At 37.7% G+C, this 22,527-nt stretch overlaps 1 protein-coding gene across 3 annotated transcripts in view; it reads left to right on the forward strand.

Moving 5' to 3' along the window:
- Positions 1–22,527, forward strand: part of Fam172a (family with sequence similarity 172 member A) — a 416,134-nt gene that overhangs the window by 268,363 nt on the left and 125,244 nt on the right. For all 3 annotated transcript variants that reach the window (XM_028760104.1, XM_028760102.1, XM_028760101.1), the window contains 2 exons: positions 11,902–12,018; positions 17,375–17,459. In XM_028760104.1, coding sequence (XP_028615937.1) covers positions 11,902–12,018; positions 17,375–17,459 — 202 coding nt within the window. The remainder of the gene's footprint in view (positions 1–11,901; positions 12,019–17,374; positions 17,460–22,527) is intronic.

Raw genomic sequence — 22,527 nt, forward strand, 5'->3', positions numbered from 1 at the left:
ATCTCAAAATGTAGTATTTTAGATGTTTATTTCTACAGAATTGTGTTTTAAAATCCCTCCTTTAAAAAATTTCCTGTACTTGATCAGTGTAGTGTACAGTTATTTTTTATAAGAAACTCTAATTTTATTTTCAATGAAGTATGTAAAAATTTATATCTAAACAATTTCACAACTATTTCCTCTGCTGCTTTTTTAAATTGAAAACACATTTTTTCATACTGTATATCCTGATTACAGTTTCATTTCCCTCTGCTCATCCTGTCTAGAACCACACCCTTTTGATCTGTCCTTAGAAAATAATTAGGCATCTTAGAAATAATAATAAAATAAGACAAACCAAAAATAATTACTCAGAATATGACCAAGCAACCAAACAAGAAAAAGAACCGAAGGAAAAGCATAAGAAATACACATAGATGCAGACACACATTCATGTGCACACTCAAGAATTCCATAAAGGCTCTAAACTGGAAGCCATAAAATATGTGCAAAGGACAAGTAAGGTAGAAAAAAAAAGAAGCCTTTACTTAATGTTATGAGACAAAGAACCTCCAAAGTTGCCACTGTGTCTATTTTGTCTTGGCCTGTCAGCTGCGAGGCATCAGATCCACCATTTAAAGGGTGTTTTCAGTAGTTAGCTGAATAGAAATTTCTTGTAGGCAAGAAATACTGTTCCTACAGTATTTGCTTGAATGTTGAAGCAGAAAGAGAAATCTCATGTATTTATTAAAAATTTCTAGGTAGCAGAGCCATCTGGAGACCCTTATTCAAATATTTTCAAAGAGCACATGAAATTGGTGGCTTACAGTTGTTATAATATGGTCTTTTACCCATCGAAAAATGGGTGTCAGCCTGTCTCGGTCTATGGTAACTGTATTAATCCACACTTGATTGGCATAACCTGATTTAAGATCATTTAAGGGATTTTCATTTAGCTGGTTGTAAGCTCCTTACCGTACATACATATGTATGTATGTAATATATACATAGGATCTACATAGTACATAGACTGTATCAGTGACACCATTTTACTCCTGTGACTCAGAGCCTCCATTGAAGAAAACTGATCAAATGAAGATGTCTTGAATATCCATCCATAGGCCAAATTGTAGTGACACTTGGGAACACTGAAGAACTGTGTTCCAGGAATGACTCAAATGTTTGTCTTTTGACAAACATTTTCACAGGTTTATGCAGCACAGTTTAGTTTTCTTCAATTATAAGGGCAAGCGAAGGCTGAGATTTGAGAAGTTCACTGATGGGTCTTCAGTGACACCTGTCAGGCCACCTGTGGTTACCCTACAGCTTGATCTTGTCTTAGAACATGTGCAGTAGTGGATTTTCTATGCTTTCTTTGAGGTTGAGATTATTTTGTACTGACGTATGTCCAGGTTTGAAGTCTTATAGCTTGACTTTTAATGTCCCACATGGGATATCTGACACACATTTCATTTGAAATATAGAAAATCAAGTAATTTCCTCCTGGGCTTATAGAATACAATTTTAATTTTGTGAGTTTGGTTTCTGTTTGCATTTCAGCAGTTAATACTTCTAATTCTTTTAACTTTATATTTTTCTCCTGAGTTGAGGACTTTGTAAAATTTAGTGACACATGTGTGGGATTGTGAAATGATTTAAATCTAAGAGAAATCTATCTGGTCTGGTGGACATGACCAGCATAAGCTATCAGGGTCCAGCTTAAGACATCACTGAATGCCCATCCTAGATTCAGACCAGCCCTTGAGTTCTCCATGGATATGCTGGGCCTTCAGTACCCTTCCCATCCCCACTGCCTACCCCTGACTCTTTCCTTTCTCTTTATCTGTTCGTAGATACTGAGAACCAAAACCTGCAATGTAAAATATTTCTAAATCTCTGAACAAGATATACCTCTGGCTCCCTACGTATCCCTCTTCCACAGAGTTCAGATCTTTAAATGCACACCCTTACACAAATAATTTTTGAGAAGTCATTATGTGTTAGGATGCTATGTACTGGTCAATCGGCAGCAAATAGAATGTGGTGTTGGCAAAAATGTGATGCTACCCACTAAGGTCTAAATTTTAGCTAGAGACAGTAAGCTCCTTTCCCTTTGTTTGTTTTGTCCAATCCCAGTGTGCTAACTTTTGTTTTGCCTTGCTATATTTTACTTTATCCCTTATAAGCCTGTTTCTTTTCTGACAGACAGAGAGTGGGAGGAGTAGTGAGAGGACAAAGTATAATCAGGATGTTAAAAAAATATTTTCAATAAAAAATTTTCATGGTATACATATAAATTATATATACACACACATATATATAATCATATATAGATATAATTAAATAACAAAGCAAATTTTCATACTGAATTTTTTTTTTTGGTGAAATGAGACTATGTATCTATCCACTCAGTTAATGGCCTATACAGACCATGAATCCGATTCTCTCCTAAATTGTAGGGTCTTAATATAGAAAACACCTGTTACCTACAACAGCCTATAAATGAAGATAGGGTTCTTTCTGTTCATGCCATATAACAGACTTCATAGTCATTGAAGTTAATGTGAAACAGTATAGGTAGTAAGAATCTTGGTTTCTATTTGTATTTCCTTTATCTTTGTTTTATGTGTATGTATATGTGTGTGTAGGTTGTATGAGCCATAGCATTATTACACATGAAGGTCAATGAACAACCTTTGAGTATCATTTTTTTTCCTTCTGTAGGCCCCAGGGATTGAATTCAGGTCATCAGACCCCAGCGTCAGATGTATATATTAAAGAGAAAAGATTTCATCCCTCTATATTCTGTTTTCCAAACCAAAAGAATATATAATGCTGTATACCTTCAAAACTGTAACTCTGCTCCCAGTGAGTGTATCCCTGCTGTTATTCAATCTGTAGCAATTTTTTTTTGCTACAAGTCCTGAAACCATTGAACACTTGTTGATTCTTAAATACATGCATACCTGTGATGTACTTTACAGTGTACCTGAGTATTTCTAGAAGATACCCATCAACAAATGCTCAGAACTGACATTAAGCAGGTATTATTAAAATGATGCAGTTTGTGTCAGAATTTCAAATATATTCATAAAGTTTTAGTAAATATATTGTTTCTAATCCCAACTCTCATTACTTAGATGTCTCTCTTGCTAAAACTGATGTAGATTTGGAGCTTGACGGTGTTCATTTCTCACTTATAATATGTTCTTATCATATATATTCATAATAATGCCAAATCTGTGTTTTATAATAACTTGCCTTCTATGATATATCTTATAAAAATCAAACTTTTATCAGTGAGCCATTGTGAGCATTGTTTAAAATTGTAATATACTGGTACTGACTCTCCTTTTTCCTTGCAGTTTAATTGACTCCGATGTATGAGATGCTGACTGGCTTTCTTGGTTTGTAATGTCCTTTTTCTGTTACTGCCTTTTCCTTTCAGATCATGTAGTTTTGTAAAGCGCTTGTCCTCTCTCCTAGACTGTCAGTCACTTAACACTGCCTTTTTTCCCTTTTCCTTTAAACCTCCCTTACTTTTTTTTACTCTCTTGTCTTTTGTGGTTGCGGAAGCCTGCATATGTCAGTGTGGCCTAGGTGGGAAAGGGAAAGGAAGTCATTGCTGCTCTCTTCTGACTGCCTGCAATAATAAATGAATTAGCCATTCCCTAACTGTGGCTGGAGACTTACCTTCATAAATGCATATGACTCAAGAAGCTTCAGTTTACAGGCCCTAGCCCTTGGTGTTCTTGCCTATGGAGAGCTTTTTCCTTCCTGAAATTAGACAAAGGTTGCAAGACTTGAAGCTAGGGCATCAAAGCACAGGAAAAGAGAGTGCTGTCTTCGCCTGTTGCTGCAGTGGAGACGCAGCTGGCTGTGTTTACCTAAGCAGGGTGTGAGACTGCCTGTCCATCTGGGAGAGCTTTGCAAGCACTGAGATGGGCTCTGGTGTTTGAATTTAAGAACCTTTTAAAATACTTGTCACACATCTTTCCACATGGGTTATTTTCTTTCTTCTTTTATTTTTAGAGAATTTTACCCAAGCATGTAATGCGTTTTGGTCAAATCTATACTCCATTCCTTCCTTTCCAATGCCCCCTATCCCAGACCACAAGTATGCCTTCCTGATTTCATGTTTTCTTAAAAAAAAAAAAAAAAAAAAGAAGAAAAAGAAAACACTAAGTTCTTTAACTGTCTTAAGTTTGGAGTGTATAGTTACATTGTTAAGCATCCAGCAGAGTGATATTTTATAAGTTTTAGACATTTTGTAGAGTCACTCTTAGTATCTGTGTTATGCATACAGTGGCCAAGTTAGTTTCCATGGAGACCACAACACATGCTCATTGAAAAGGGTCCTACCACTATTTGCAGCAGTTCAGCAGACCCACTCCAGATGACCATGTGCAAGTGAGAATGTGTGTTCATCCTATTTATACCATGTTAGCAAGCCCAGATCACTTTAGACTGGGAGAGTGCTTTAATGACTCTTCACAATGTTCCTCCTTTGGTGTGAACTTTGTTGTCCCTAAAGAATACCTTGATACCAAATCAAAGTCTGCACTGAAAACATGGCCATGAATGTGAGAGCAGAGGTCAGTAACAGCTAGCATCACGGCTTGCTATGCCTTGCCCCTCTGTACTTCGTTTACTAGGAAAGTGACTGCTACTCTTGTTCTCATTTGAGGCTTTTTAGGATCTTCAACTGTAATGAGAGAGAGAGAGAAATAGAGAGGAAGAGAGGGAGGAGGGGAGGTCTTTTTTTTTTTGATGCATTCCTTGCTGCTTGCTTTTATAACGCTATACTGCCTTCCTCTGAACACATTTTATATCTCAGGGCTTATCTTTGAGAAGAATGTAGATCTGCTGTTTCTGTATCAAAAGGAAAGGGGCACTCTTCTTTCCCTAACTTAATGTGCTGCCAGGGCAGGGGTTGGGGAAGAAAGCAGAATTGCCACAGTACAGCTCTGTCCTCATTCCCAGTGCATGCTGGTTCTGTGACTGCTCTGGCACTCTGATTGGAGGATTTTAAGTAGACTTAATAGCAGTTTTCTGTCATTGAATTATACCATTATGGAAGTGTTGCCCCACAGATATCAAGGATAAAAACAGCCCTACATGGAGTTTTCCCTTACAGAAAGAAATTTGGAAAATAGTGTTTGTCATGAAATGCATTTCTGGACTGAGCATTTATGTAAACTGGGGTACATCCTTGGAGCGGTGTGTGCAGCCCATTTGCATGGGTCACCCATTGTATGCTATGTGTCCTGCCTTCTGCTTTTTCTTTAATAATCAAAATGATCCTAGCATTGAGGTACATTGTATCCTGTCCATTGATAGTCTCATAATAAACTTGAAGCACAGAAAAAAAGTCAAACTGGTTTGTTTAAGGTATCTTTCCTATACGTGGCTGAAAAGTATCTGAACCCATGGGATCCAACTTTAATGTCCCTGAATTTAATTTATGAGTAGTGCTTGTGTGATAACCTTTAGTCTAGGAAATGTGTATGTCAAGTGTGAACTGTGGGAGCTGAATACGATTCTGCTCTGAATTTTTTGCTGGACACTTTTGTCTTCACATTTCATGTACTGAAGTGTATGTAACTCATTATCTCCAGAGGGGCCAGTGCCAGGGAAGGCAGGAGAAAACCTAGTATGCTAGAGCAAGGAAATTATTGTTGCTGTCACTGACATAACAGAAGAGATGGCTGACTAGAGCCTTGGTACACAGCATGGAGTACCATTTGATAGAGACTATCCAGGAAGAAATGGAAGTGACAGGAGAGGACGGGGTGGGGTAGGGAAGTTCACCAAGCACATAGCTCTATTCAGGAGGAAATATGTAGGGCTATGGAGAAAGGGCAGGTGGCTCTAGTCTCAATAAGCTTCAAACTTTTGAAACTGCTTAATGTAAATTCTTAACCAATGGATCTGAGGGAGCTAATCTGTTTATGTACACATATATTGTTAAGAGACTCCACAAACCTCAGCTGCACTGCTAAACGGAGCAATGATATGCATCACACAGTAGTCGCGATGCTTGCATGTATAAATGGCAGTTATGCCTGACTCTAATCTGAAGGAACATGCATTGCTTGATTTCCTTTCAGATAGTCTTTCCTGTACAAGAAATTCACATGCTGTAACCCTCAGTACATATGTGTAACATATGTCATAATGTAAAGCTAAGGCATGCCTTTTTGATGGAAGACTTTTAAAATATTCTCCTCATGCTTAAAGCATTCTCTTTTAAAATGTAGCTTTGGTTCTGCACGTGAATGTACACATCCCTACACAGCCTACACTGGCCTTTCAGGGGGTCCCCTGGACTTAAAAATATGAAGACTAGGAAGACACCTGACTGCCAGAAATGTAGAAGGAAAACCACGACTCCTTTCATGTTAGAGTTAAGCCATCCCAGGTCGGAACTCCCACCTCTAGGGTGGGAGTTCTCTTTGGCGTTATTTAATTCCCCTAATCTGAGACCCAGAACAAAAGACATGCCAAAGACATCCCAGCAGGGTGTCCTTAAGAAACCATCTTCTTCATGTCTTCAAATTCAATCAGGACATGTCTCTGCCTCCATTTAATTTAAATTACATTAATTTTTCCATGTCTTTGATTCTTTGACAGTTTCATACATGTATATAATGAGTTTCAGTAGTTTCATTTCCAGTTTCCTCTGCTCATTTCTCTTCCTCTCCCACTATGAGCACCCTTCCCAACCAGTCTCCCTCCCATCCATGGCTTCCATTTGGGGGTGACACGTTTACTTTAATTCAGTTACATGCAGCAGCATGGGAAGGAAGGTACTTACTGGAGCATAGGCACCATCTCAGTGGCTACACCACTAAAGAAAATGACCCACTCCTTCCCCAGCAACTCAAAACTGCCAGGAGTCTCTTGGGGAGAGCTTTTCCCCTGTCCATTGATGAAATGTTGCTGGGTCTAGTCTTGTGGAAAACCACAGCTTCAATAATCCCATGAACACAATGGCCATGTCATAGTGTTTGAGGTTTATTCTTTAGGAGAAAAAAAAAACTCATTGTAAAGTTCCAGGAGAATTAAATCTTGGGGGAGCTCTAAGTTTGTAAGTACTGAAGGGAAACTGAACCTCTAGAACATGGCTATGAGAAGAGTATCAGATAAATTGCAGTTATGCCAGACTCTAATCTGATCAGATGCATCAATAAGGGCTTTGGGAGAAATGTGTAAAGTAAATTAGATGTCAAAAAAGGCCCACATGATTCCTGGAAGACAGCAGCCCTGCAAAAGGACGAGGCCTTTCGTGGAAGAGAAACAAGAGCATCGTTGCTGGTCCAAGGCCCACGATGCTCTGCCTCAGCCTCCTGTTCTTCGTCTTGCCAGATGATCTTTTTTTTTTTTTTCTCATGTGAGTACTTTAATAGTAGACATATGAGATCTCAATCAAAATATAGAAATCACACAGAAAAGGCGTCCATAGCAAGAAATATTCAAACTCGGGCTGAAAGCAGTAAAATAGAAATAACCACAAAATAGAAAATATAAGATTTGATGAAACCAAGTGGTGCTTCCACATGAAAATCAATAAAACTGGAAAATGCCTAACCAACTGAATGAAAATTGCCAGATGATCTTATGCTCTGATAAGGTCAATCTGACCATGGCTGTTTTAAAACCTACCTTAGAAGAAAACATGGGGATACGTAGGTTCCCCACTTCATTTCAGCCCCATCAAAAATGGGAGTACTATGAGCCCAAATACAGCTGGCATATGCTTTTGACCTGGTCAGTACACTTGTTATTAGTTACATTGACTAAACAATTGTTAAACTAGGAACAGGACAAATAGTGGCATGAATATAGATTATTTTACAGTGAACTTAAACTAAAAGAAATATGACTAGATAACTGGGTAGAATTAAGACAAGGAAAGTAAATTGATCCAATAAAATACCATGTACACTAAAATCAATTTAATCCATAAAAATAATTTCCTTTTTAATATTCATTATTTAGTTCAGAACTATAAATAAATTTTATAACACTCTTTAATTATGAGTTTTGGATCCTAACTGTCTTAGCATATTTTTATTTGTCATTCTCGTTTTCAGCATTCCTTACTGACTTGGACTTGAGTCACTTTTTAATTACTTTTTCAAACTCCAAATACTACTGAAGAGTTAATCATATATGTTTTTATAACAAGAATATTATATATTGCTGAGAAGCATCCATTGTGATATGAATGTGTATATATTTATATGTGAGTGTATACATTGTATGTGTGTATATCATATTGCTGAGAATTATCCATTGTGAAATATATGTGTATATGTGTTTGTGAGTGTATGTTTGTGTGGTGTATATATATACACACACCTACATATACAACAACACACATCTACTATGAAGCCATAGTTGTCCTGACTTTATATCTGTGAGACCTGTGACCGTTCTCGTAACACTTCTCGGGCTTTTTTTTCATCCCAAATATGGAAAGTAGCATGTTTAATATAAACTTCAGTAGTAGTTATAAACTAAATGGGATGTAAATTAATAGCCCATACTAATGAATATATTATTGCTTTAAAATTATTGACTGGTTTTCAGATATAAATATTAAGCACATACAAATATCAATTGTAACTTTACCATCCTTTGTAGGGAGCAGAGGAATCCCTAAGTGTATGAACCCCTGGATAGATGTGCATTGGTGACATGAGCCAGCCTTGTCAAGGACCAAAGACTCATTAGAAATCAGTAAAGCCCGCCCCCAGGGTGAGGCATAGAGGAGTGGCAAAGCCTTCCTTTAGTCCTGGAGCAAATGCGGATATTGTGAGCACAAGATGTCCACTATAGCTTTTTCTCCCCAGATATTTATGGTCTGAACACTGCTGTTCTTCAGAAACTTACTTCCATGATTAGCTAAATTTACCTTCTTGCCTTAACCGTTCAGTGGCCATGTATCTGTCATTTCTTTCTTCCTTACCCATTAACCTGGTAAGTTAATGCTTAGAGCTGTGTAAGGGCATGACAGTACATAGTATATTAAGCCATGGAACTTTAGGATGTTAACTATATGAGATACTAGACTCTTTATCACTTACGTTGAACTATTAAAACATTCACAAGTTGTTCCAAACTGAAATGAGACAGCATTATTTCTTTCTAATAGACTGGTTATAGATACAAAATTGATCTTAAGTGTGATTGTCCAAAGGGATTGCTTGGATGTGTAAGTACCCACAGTTCATCAAGAGTATGTTGAAACTTTGAGATTGTAGGGCCTTGTCATTTCTTAGAGAGTCAGGGTCCCATTGAGAAACTCATGAAAGCTAAGGATCATTCCCTAAAACAGTACTCCTGAGTTATCTGAACATAATTTTACAGGGAGTTTGTGTGTATGGATTTCAGTTGAATACCATTATGTCCAGCTTAGGTGGGCATGTAGAACTTCAGTGATATGTCTTTTTCCTTTTCTGATTTCGGGAATTCCCAGCCCACTGCTATGTTATAAATTACATTCTATAACTTGTTTTCCTGCTCAGTTGTGCTACACCCATTCCGTGCTTCACTATAGTTTATCTAAAATCTGTTTCTTAAACATTCCTGATCTGGTCTCCTAGGCAGTAGTTTCCACTTCGACTTCCAGTGTCTTTGCAGTGCCCACATAGCATTGTGGAAGTGAAAGGGGGAGGGAGGGAGGGAGACTACAACAGGCCAGCAACACACACAAGAGTGGCTTTGAACAGAAATGGCAGCCACACAAAGTCCCTCCACTGCTGAATGTTTTGACGCCATGTTGAAACAGAAGTAAATTGATTTATTAAGACTCTTTTTATTGATTCACTGCTATCTAAAGAATCAAAATATTTGAGATTCTTTGATGTGGAGTTCATCACAAATGAATCTTTAAGATTCACAAATTGCTCTTTAAGATCTTTAGGAATTTGGCCAGTCTAGCCTTCTAAATATGAATTATCAAATTGATTTTTAAACCCAGTGTTTTATAGGACTATTTGTCTGACTCATGTGGACTGGAATATGATGTAAAGAGCAGTTGTCCAGGACACAGCAAGTGTGGAAAGCATCCGTCAGCTGGATGAGCCCAGCATGTTCATCTAGCAGCTTTACGTCCAGCCTGTTCATAGAGTCTTAATCCCCAGACAGTTAGCCTTTGCACCAAGTCTTTTGCCTGTTTGCCTCTTAATTTTATTTCATTTCAAAACTGGCTGTCAAGATTTAATGTCTTCAGATAACTAAGTAAATATGTGTATGTTGGCAACAACCACAATAAAGCCCAGATCAAAAATTTTTAGAATACAAGACAATGTTTTTCTTAAATTGTAACTTTATCAATTGTCTGTCCCTCTCTATGTTTTCATGTTTAGGAAATGAATATAACAACATGAAATTTCTTCCTTATCCAGATGGGTTTACTGTTGTGAGACTTTTTTAAACTATCTGATACTGATGTATTGTTTTATATTCTATTGTCAATTGTGGTCCAATTAGAAAACTATTTTTTAAAAAGTTAAAGAAAGTAAATACCCATTAGTATGAAACGTTTAACTGGAGTGTTATATGCCTTAAACATTATAGATATTGATAGTGCAGGGGTGTGTTTTTCTGTAAGTCTTTGGTATTGTATATCAATATTAATTGTAGTAGCCCATTATTATATGAGCAGAAAATACAGGCACACCAAAATACAAAGTTACAGGTGCAAAAATGCTGCCAAGGCCACATTAGCAGTGAGTTGATTGCTTTTATATAGTACTCATTAATAGATATGAAAATACAGTTTAATCTGAGAGGAAAATTGATTTTGAGATACTTAGTTCAGAATATCTTAGACAGAGTATCATCTGTCTAGACATGTGGCTTACGGTATTCTCTGCATAAGCTGTCTCCCATTTGCAGTTCTCCCTTTTGTTGAGTACACTATTATGTTTCTGATGGACAATTCATAGGAATTAACTACAAATGGTAGAGAACAGAAAATACCCTTTTTCTTCAGTATAGGGTCACTGTTGGAAAGAAGTACAGCATTGTGACATAACAAGGGCTTTATTTTTTTATTTTTTATATATTAATATGCCATATCAGGGTATCTAGTATTCACAGATTGAAATGGCTTTTGCTTCTTTTAATATACAATTTTTACTTTTCCATTTCCTTACCTGGCTGGCCACTGAGAAAGTAGTCAGTATCTTCAGGCCAAGCAAACTCCTTCTTTTCAGAAGATAGTAAATTTTGTAGATGTAGCATTGTATAGAGAGCAATTAAAATGTAATAGCTTGCCAACATAAAGAATCTTATCAGAGAGCAAAATAGTATCGAGAGGGGGGAGAGGAGGAGGAGGGGGAGGGGGGGGGGGAGGGGAGGAGAGAGAGAGAGAGAGAGAGAGAGAGAGAGAGAGAGAGAGAGAGAGAGAGAGAGAGAGAGAACACACCAAGGAATTGCATGAACATGGTAAAGAGCAGGCTAGTTAAATTGGAGAACTAAAGCAAGATGCCTTTCTTCACCAGTGTGCCACCGCCTGAAAATTAGAAGACAGTCCTGAGTAGCTAACAGTGAGCCCCAGGTGCTAACTTTCCTGAAGCACTGAAATAGGAAGTGATGGAAGAAATTTATAAAAGAAACCCTCAGGGATTCCCCTGTGATCCCTTTAATCCTTGAATTGTCAAGCCACATGGAAAATAATAGAGCTGCGTCGTTCCAAGACTTAAGTGGTATTAGCTTTTTGAAAGAAAATGTTGGCCTTTTCATATCCATGGACAAGAATAGAATATATATTCAAATAGAAAGGAGTAACTTGGAGCCAAAGATGAGTGTCTTTTTTTTCATTTCTAATATAGTATTGTCTATGACTAAGCAGGCTGTATCAGGAAGAAAAATTAGAGTCAATGTTTTATTTTGTTCTTTTTAAAACAGATGATTCAACGAGAAGCAGATGTGAAAAGTAAGGTGACTGCTGTGGCGTTGACAGACTCTGTTCATAATGTGTGGCATCAAGAAGCTGGCAAAACCATCCGAGAATGGATGAGAGAGGTGAGGCATGGCTTGGTTTGGTGCTGAGATGAATGGGCATGAGCCTTTTTATTTGGAGACCCCAGTAACTTGTATTGCCCCCCAGCCTGCATTCTCTAGAGACAGAACACTCACATAGAATGAAAAGTCTAGATACAGTTAAAATAAAAATAGAAACCTTCTTCAGAAGAAGAATACTTGTGAAAGCATCCTTTCCTCCATTATTGAATAGAATATTATGTATGTATACAATATGCATTAGAATTTTAGCTCAATAAGGGCTTGATATTACAATTCATATTCCCTAATGTTCAAGTTTTCTGGCTATTTATTATTGTAGCTGCTTAATTACAAGAAAGAAGTTTCATATACACTCAGTCTTGCTTCTTTTTTTCTGGAAGTATGACCAGGATATGCCACTATGAAAGTGATTGGCTCAATATTGCCATAGAGCTGGAAGTGGTAACAAGGCCTTAAAGTTGCTTGATCTGGCCATGGCCCCACTTCCCTCTTGGGAAACTGCTTATCGCATGTCCCTGGTGAGTCTGAAAACTAACCAGGATCTATTCCTCAACATGGCCCATGTCTTTTTCTTCAATCATCCCGTTGATCCTATTAGAGACATCCAGTTGAAAATCCTTTTATTTACATTGCCTTTCTGAGACCATAGGAAGTTGACATGGCCACATGGTAGAATACCTACAGTGATCATATAAGTAAGTAATCACTCAGTTATGGTACTTACTATTGGGTATTCTTTTTCTATTAGAAGTTCTGTATGAGCATCAATCTAAGGGACAAATAAGCACATACATCCACACACGGAGACATACACATACCTGTGTACACACATATACATTCACATAAACCTACACACCAGAAAGTTAAAATATTTGGAAATATTTTTCCTCCTAAGAAAGACTTTTAGTGAGCAGGAATATTGTCCATGAACAGTCCAGTTATAGAAGAGGGTGCTTCTGTGTTCATAGCCTGTTGATTAGCTTCATTAGTATACCAAATATTGCCTTAAATTTGGAAGTAAAATAGTGCTGGCAAGAGCTTAGTCATTCCTATTTTATTAAATACTGGTTATGTCATAGGTTTAATTTAATGTGATAAAGGTGTTTGTATTATACCCTTTTTCTAGAAACCTCTTAAATATTTTAAGCCTATAAATTTGGCAAACAGAATAGACTAAGAATTAAATTTGTATATTATATAATTATAAAATAACATTTTCTCATGAAGAAGCCTCATAGAAGACTACATTAGTAGTCCCCTAAAAGGAAACCTACCCTCCACTAAAGGGCTCTTGCCATACCATGTCCCAGTGCTGTTTATGCTGATTGTATGACATGTCTTGGCCATAGCCCTGACCTGAAGTCTGTAGCACCCTTCTTGTCACTCTTTGACCCTTAATGTAGGCCCTAGAAACATGGCCTGGTCATATCTGAGGAACAAAAGCTCCAGCTAAGATTAGCCTTTAATGCCGTAATTATTTTCAACTTATATGAGTGTAATAAATGTGAGGAAAAACATAGACTCAAGCAGTAAAGGAAGCTTCTCTAATATCTTGCACAAAGTTAGCTATTATCTTCTTTTTTTCTTCAGATATACCACATTTTACACTCTTCTTAATAACATTTTACTAATTGGTTTAGAATTTTATAGAATAAATATATGTTGATCGTGTTCTCTTACACACATGTACAAGTCTTCCTTTCCACTTGCCTATCTCTTTTGGGGTGGAGAGATAACCAGTAAGAGAAGCTCACAACTAGCTGTGGTTTCAGCTCCATCCAATAGATCTGGGGCTTTCTTCTGGCCTCTGTGGGAACCTGCACACACAGGACATACATATTAAAGGTTTTTTTTTAAAAGATTATTTATTTATTTATTTATTTATTTATTTACTGTATATGCATACACTCTAGCTGTCTTCAGATACAAGAATAGGGCTTTGGATCCTATTACAGGTGGATGTGAGCCCCTGTGTGGTTGCTGGGAATTGAACTCAAGACCTCTGGAAGAGCAGTCAATGTTTTTAACCACTGAGCCATTTCTCCAGCCCCACATTAAAACTTTAACTTAGAAATTTATTTCATGATAATATGGTTCAGTGACCCTGACATCAATCACTAGATTTCATAGTAGAAGGAAAGAACCAACTCTTGGAAGCCCTCTCGTGCCCAGTGTGACAGATTTGCACACACACACACACACATGCATGCACACACAATAAACTAAGAATTAAGTAAGATAGAAACAGAAAGGAGTTTCATGTCTACTCCAGTGTTATCCAACCTAGGCACAGGACAAAGCGTGTGCCCATGAGGCAGCCACTTCCTGTTCCTGGGACTAATCCTCAAAGTATAAGTTTTACAAAGAAAAATTTACAACTCAAAACTACAAGATATTAATACCTTTTACACTGAAACTCTTTTTTTAGTTTTTTTCGAGACAGGGTTTCTCTGTGTAGCCCTGGCTGTCCTGGAACTCACTCTGTAGACGAGCCTGGCCTCGTACTCAGAAATCCACCTGCCTCTGCCTCCCAAGTGCTGGGATTAAAGGCGTGCACCACCACTGCCTGGCTACTTTGAAACTCTTAACTTTAGTAAACATTTATTTATTTTTTCCTTTAGACATGGAGATATGCTAGGTAAGTGATCCATTCCAATACTCTGGCTCTCGCCGAGGATGGCTGTCTTCACATGTGCTTTGTGACAAACGAGAGCTGCACTGCAGTCTCCCAGGAGCACTCCTGGGACCTGTGCTATAACTTACGTTCTTGACTACTCTGTACATTAAAGACTAAGATTCAGGAAATTAACAACACATCACTATGTTTGAAATTCAGCTAGGTTTCATAATGTGTAGCCACCCAGGATTCCCCATGCCATGTGAAGGAAATAAGGGGACAATTGGGAAAATAACGAGAGTCAAGCATTAGAACAATTTGGAAACAAATTTGGTTTTGAAATGGTAGAAACACATCTCAGGAAAGTACATGTGAGAAGGTGAGGTGTCACACAAATTAAATATATAAGAAACCTCTGTATGTCACTATTTACATATTGCAACACTTACCCCACTTTATTTCACCTTTTGTAATAGCAAACATTTTTAATTTGTACCTGCTTTCGCTTTACTCTTTCCAGTGGAACTACAGTGCTACGTGCAGAGGTGTGCACGCACCGTGCACATGCACCATGTGCAGAGATGTGCACACACATGCTCCCTGCTCCTTCCTGCCCACCCCCTAACCCTTCAGGCTCGGTTTCTGTCCTTTCCAGTCCTAAACATGGATTGCACAAGATGTTTGACATCTTCACTTTAACTACATGCTGTTTCTCTTGTCCCTGATTTTTTGCATGTGAGATCAAAGTTTTCAGCATGTTCTCAAAGGAGAACTAAAATTTCAGAATCATAAAATAGTACACTATATTTTTCTTTCAGTTTTTGAACCAAAGGTGATCTGCTATTTTTTTTAAATGGACATAAAGTTCATTTGGTTCAGCTTTTAAAAGTCAAGATGAGTTAGAAAAATGATTAATTGCTTATAGATTATAATGTGCTATCACTTTTATTAGTACTAGAATATTCTGTAAGACATAGTTTTACATGTGTACAATGTAGGTGCTCAGTATTAAGGCTGACTTGTCACCTGGGTAATAGCCAACTTTCATCAGATTTGGAGGCACTAGTAGGATGGATAATAATGAAAGTATAGACCTAACCACTGCCTGTCTGTTGGTAGTGCTAATTGCTGTCATTGAAAAGACTGAATTGTTTAAGAAAAGGGGAGAGAAAGAGAAAGTCATTCTTCATTGACGCTATCTCCCTGTATCATGGGGGGCCTATTTTTAGTACCTATAGAAGTCATGATTTTTTAATTTATTAGGGGCTGTGATGAATGATAAAACAAATCATCCATTTACATATCTTGACACTGCTTTGGAGAATACTTATTTCTTACAAGCGAGTGTCACATTGTATATAAAAGCTGGCTAATTGTGTGCTAATCTTCTGCATTATCTAGAATCCTCTGATGTGGTCTTCTATCAATGGTAATATTAATTGTACTTATTTCAAATGTATGAAGTATCTTCTAAATCCTTATTTCTTTTATAATTTCTACTCCTCGTACATTGTCTAATTTTACATTCAGCTGCTAATTAAGATTAGGAGTACACATTATAGAATATATATCCATTCCAAACTGTCAAGCTTTTGTCACACATGAAAAATACTAATATTTTATCTGTTTTAAATATAAAAAGAATGAAAGCATTTAAGAACATTACTAGATGTGTTTGTTTTCATGGTTTTTTTTTCCAACACAGTTCAATAGCTTCATTGATCCACTGTTTCTTACAAAAATCTGCCGTGCTTTGTGAGCCTCACTTTCTAATCTCATACAGCAACCCTTCCTTTATATTATCGCTGCTCTCTCTGGTCCCAGAACAGTAGGGTTGCCTTGACAAATCTATTCAAAAGCCATTCCTCGGCCTTTATTGGTGGGGACTGGGGCCTTTGAAATTCTCTCCTCACTGCAGCACAGCTGACATCTTCTTCCAGACAGAATGAATTAAGGAAATACAATAAGACACTTGATCTACCAGTCAAGGACCCTTCCTCAGTGAGAACGGACTCCATGGTGCACAGCCAGGGCAGCAAGCATCTAAAATGCACAAGACATACTGTTTACCAGAATAGCAGTAGCCGATTTTTCTGACATGATTGATGGGAGAATTTCTTTTAAAATAAACTCTGTCTGTGGAAATTCTTTGTGTATATGTGTGTGTGTGTGTGTGTGTGTGTGTGTGTATGTGTGTGTGTGTTGTGCATATTTCTAAAACTATATAATCACATCTTTGAACCAGTATTAGGTATATATTTAAGTGTATGAAAGAAATATAATGTTATTTCATTTATCTGAGTTGCAAGTCACTATCATCTGCAAGACTGAGTATTAATGTTGAAGTTTTGTGTCCTCAGATGCAGCTACAGTTCCTCAGGCTGTATTGATATGTAATTCTGATATGGCATTCATTGAAGTGGGTCAGAGTAATAACTGAAAAAGATTACAAGCCAGATTTGAGATCTTTACACCTAACTTTTCTTAGAAATATATTACACCATACTTTACAGGTTATGTGTCTTAGCATCAACACAGATTATTTGCTGATTTATAAAAGGTAAATTTTTCTACAGTCATTAATAATTACTAACTGTTTATATAAGTAAAATAATTTAAGATGTATAAAACATAAATATACTACTGATTTATTTTATAGGACAAATTTACCTCTTCAACCTAAAAATGTAGTTTTCCCTTTAATTATATGTAATCAACATTGTGTCTGTTACATTGCAGAACTGTTGCAACTGGGTCTCCAGCTCAGAACCATTAGATGCATCAGTGGAGTCCATGCTGCCTGACTGTCCCAGAGTCTCTGCAGGTACATGTTTGACAAACAGGAGTATACAGAAAAGGCATACCAGTGAAGTAGAGAATTCTGTTTCATGAATTAAATACATTATTGCTCTATCTCAAATTATTTATAATATATTCCATGTTTAAAACAGTAGCAAAACTTGGTTAAGTGGCTTAAAATGCTTACCAACAGACTCAGTAAGATTATTGGTGAAACACGTCAAGAATAATGTAGAGAGTTTCTGTTGGAGCTTAGGGAGATGAAACTGTGCTAAAAAACAAGAACTTAGTAGCCATGTAGAATCTCTGAAAAATGCTTGTCTCTGCATACCATTCCTATAATGTCAGGTAGGCATATGAGCTAGAGAAAATGTGTTTTCATGCAAAGATTTTCAGTGGACCTCGTGTGTGAATCCTATTGGATTTGGATGTAAGAAGTTATGCAAGGTTGCATCCTAAGGGGGAAAAAAACAGAAAATAAAACCTGCATTAGAAGGAAGAGAGCCAAAATGGATCTAAAGACATTTAGCGATAGTAAAGGCAAGCATGTTCGGCCCATTGAAATAAGTGAGATGGTAATGCATCCAGAAGCAGCTAGACTCTGGGACATGGTAGGATGGTGTTAATGTCTTCCTTAAGAGTTTGTATCTGACTGTCTAGGTAGAAATTGGCATTACATCTGTCCTTGCTTTCTTATTTTGGCTTTTACAGCTCCTAATAGTTCTTTCTGATAGCCCAGTGAGCAGGACTGTCTAGTGACAGCTAGTAGCAGCAGGTGACTTGCTGTGCCTGTGACCGCTGGAAAATAAGCAGTAATTTGGAACACTGACTATTCCATGTCTCAGTCATAGACGACAGCTAATCACCAAGTCAATGTGTTTATTGTTTGAAGGAAACCATTTGGTGGCTGGTTCAAATTTAGTTACTACTGATAGCTAAATATCACTCTCATTAACACATAAACTTTAACTGAACTTCACTGTTATTACAACTAAACTTTTTGTTTGTCAGCCAAGGTCTAATCAAAGAAATAGAACTGCCAAGGGGGATGCTACAATATATTTGCATGTGTATATTTTTCAACCTGTTTTGTTGCTCATGGTGGTTATATGCTAAGAAATCACAGACCTAGCAAATGCTCAGTACCCGCGGGGAAATGCAGAGTTAGTTTCCTGAGAGCCTCTAGCCATGTCTGTTAGCAACCAGTCTAAACAAATTCCTTGTTTTATACGTGTTTCTACTTAAATATATATCATATCACATGTGTTGTTCAAATCCATGCCCAACAATACAGTAATTCATCCCTGTACAAATGACTTACACATACATTTCTTCATAGCATGCATTACAGCTGTCTTGGATGAAAGAATATTAATTCGTCAGTCCTACAACACCATATTTGAATCATTTGTATCATTTAAAATGTGAAATCAAAACACAAAAATGTGAAAAACATGATACTAAACAGTCCATGAAAAGTCACTTGTTTACAGTATTAAAATGGAAACAAGAAGACAGAGCAGGATCTTGTTGAAACATATGGATGATGATGCAAACTTTTGTAACTCTGTGTATGTATGTAATAACTACAAAGGTAGGATAAATGTTGATTTGATTTGGGGTTATAAATAAGTTGTAGTGAGCAGATGAATTCAAAAGTCTAGGATACAGAAAGAATTAAGACAGATTATTTTATCAATATAGATGACAGAATTTTTTTTCTTTACTGATATTTGTCGAGAGCTAAACACTCTTTTCAAGGACAATAATTTGCAATTGATCGTGGTACCTTAGGACCCAGAACAGACAAACTTAATGGAGATTTGGTAATAAAGTAGAAAAGAACAAAAATGAGCTAGAACTCATAAGAGCTAGCTTACACAAAGATGGACCATCTCACTGCATATTGCCTGTGTTGTCTGTGTTACACATGTCCTATAGAATTTCATGTCCCTTGTTATGGACTTAAGTACACACATACTTGTTCCCATAGATAGAGATGCTAAAGGAAAAACTCAGGCAAGGAAGAACAAAAGCTCTTAGCTACTGCTTCACTCTACAAGATGTGTCCAGATATTGTATGCTAGGAATGGCTGCTGCTCTGCAGAATATGGGTCCATGACTTATCCTACCCCAAACACACACAGACACACACACACACACACACACACACACACTCCCTTGTATGCCTTCTTAATGAGAACTATGGGAAAAAAGAATTTTGTAAACTATCATTAAGCTTAGGCAAATTTACAGTTTTACACTCATTTTCATCTCCTTAATATATAGTTTAACCTAGTAGAAGGATCACATCTGTAACCCTGATGCTTGACTTAGATAGGAGGATTATCACAAGTTCAAGGACAGTATAGATTAGTCCTTAAGTAAGAAAGTGAGTTCTAGGTCAGCCTGAGTCCTATATACAGATATATGTATGCATGTGATATATATCCATATCACAATAAAGAAGAAATATCAGTAGCTTCTTAAGTCTTTGAAACTGTTCATGTAATTATAGCTGGTATTTACAGCCACCTTCTTCTATGTATTCAGTGCCCTACCTGAAGGCTTTCAGCTGCTTAGTATTCTTCACCTAGTTAAATAGTGCACCCCCTTTGTTCCTGGAAGGTCTCCTGCCTAAATTACAGTTTTATAATCTCCTTTTGAATATAATTGCAGGAAGTACTAACAGTCTAGAGAATTTCGGGATTGTTGATTGTCTTACTTATTTGTCTATTGCTTTGATGAAACTCCACGACAAAGGCAACTTACACAAGAAATTGTTTATTTACAGTTTTAAGTTACAGAGGGTTAATGCCCATGATGGTGGAGCAGAGGCATGGTTGCAGAACAGCTTAAATCTTTCATCTTAATGCTCAAGTAGGAGGCTAGGAGGCACACAGAAGTAGAAAGAGGGTGAAAGTCATTTGAAATTTCAAAGCCCACCCCACAGTGACACATATCCTCCAACAAAGCCATACTCCCTAATCCTTCCCAAACAGTTCCACCAACTTGGAAACAGCTATTCAGACATATGAGCCTGTGGAGACCATTCTCATTCGGATCACCAAACAGATGAATTCTTCTTTACCTATCATATAGAAGCAACTCAGTTTTCACTTGGAAATAAGGATCTGCCATCCACATAGAAGAGTAACAAGTATTTCCTGTTGCTTCAGAAATATCAGGAAATCAAAGTGGAAAGATGGTAGTCTCGATTTTCATTTCTATGGCATCCTTATTATAGTACCAAGAAAATATTCCTTCTTGTGGAACCAAGACTTTAGACCAGAAGAACCTGGAGTCACTACCAGAAGAATGGGAAGTAGCGGTTTTATTAGTAAATCATTAGGGGTAAAAGAAAGGTTAGTACGTCTTCTATCCCTCATTCACAGATAAAAGTAAATAGCTCTGTCTACTAAACACTGGTCTAGAGGACACACAATTTCAGCTCCACCAGGTGCTGTCACCAGCAGGCATCATAACTGAATTTTCAAAAGGTATTCTCACTGTTTTATCAAGCTTGCTGCTGAGGGACAGTACGGAACACGGTAAGGCAATGGAGTGCTGGCAGACCTCAGGCTCAACCTTCTTCATCACTGGTCTTTCTGATGAAATCTAGCTGCTGTGCTACAAGGTGCTCTCTGGACAAACTAGCGTGACACAGAACTGGAGTGTCTCTGGATTAAAGCCAATAAGGGCTTGAGGTCTTCCAGCAGCCACATGAATGACCTTGCAAGAGGACTCTCTGCAAGTTGAGCCATGAGTCAACTTCAGCCCCAGCTTGACTGTGGCCTTGTAAGAGGTATCACCTAGATCACTCAGCTATGCCATGTTAAGATGTCTGACCCACAGCGCTGAGATGATAAATGAGGACTGTTTAGGGGATGCTTTATTATGCAGAAAGTTGTAGTTAATGCTGCAAAATGAAACTTTGACTCTGGGAGTCACTGTACGCTGTGCAGCAACACCACAGTGCACTTACTCAAAGTAAAGCCTTATGAGGCTGACCTTCTAATATTGTGGACCTGCAGGGCAACTCTTTCTAGAAAGACATTTAAGTAGGCATTGAAGAACATCTCTTTCCCTTTGCTGCACTCCCCACCCCAACTCTCCAGTTAGACCGGATGTCAAAATATTCACCTATTTTCTGGCCACCCGCCTGCCCTCGCCATAGAGAAGAACTTGCTATTCTGTGGTAACTTCTTATGGGGTTGTGTCCAAAAAATTCAGATTTCTTGCCAGATGCAGCAACAGGAAAATCACAAGTTTAAGGCCAGACTGGGCTGCAAAGCAAGTAGGATAGACAGCCTGCACATCATAGCAATAGTGTGGTTCAGGAGGGGGGTGGAAGGATTTTATATATGCTCAGCGGTCTGCACACATGTCATCTTCATATAGTAAATACTTAGTGTGTTCTGGGTACTATGTGGGAGCTGAAACAGAGCAGGTAGCAGAGCCTACCTAAACTGTATTTTCCCTTGGAGTTAAAACAAACAAACAAGCAAGAAAGAGGGAGGGAGGGACAAAGGAAGGAAGAGAGGGAGGGAGGGAGGGAGGGAGGGAGGGAGGAAGGAAGGAAGGAAGGAAGGAAGGAAGGAAGGAAGGAAGGAAGGAAGGAAATCTCCCATCCTGTTGTTGTCAGATGTGTTCTTCCTTAAATCAGCATAATATGATATCAAAATGGTGCTAGGGCTAGCATCCCTAACTCCTCTCATTCATACGTGCTAACAAAAGAGAAATAGTTTTTCCTCCAAAATCAATGATTTCCCTCAGTGTTTAACTTGCTAACAAAAAGTACTTGATAAATGCATACAAGAGACAAGAGAGATAGTGTGGGGGAGGGGAGGCAAAATGATCAAAGCTGGTTGTAAACCTGTTTAAAGAATATATATATCAAGACATTTTAGCATACTTCATGAATATCTCAAAAGTAAAGAACATGTACTGCTCTAGCAGAGGACCTGAATGCAGTCCAAAAAGCCTCTATCAGGAAACTCATAACAGCCTTTAGCTCTACTTCCCAGGGATTTGCAACACACACACACACATACACACATACTCACACTCACACACACTCATGTACTCATACA

The sequence above is a fragment of the Grammomys surdaster genome, unplaced genomic scaffold, assembly GCF_004785775.1.
Source record: "Grammomys surdaster isolate TR1022 unplaced genomic scaffold, NIH_TR_1.0 126391, whole genome shotgun sequence".
NCBI lineage: Eukaryota > Metazoa > Chordata > Mammalia > Rodentia > Muridae > Grammomys > Grammomys surdaster.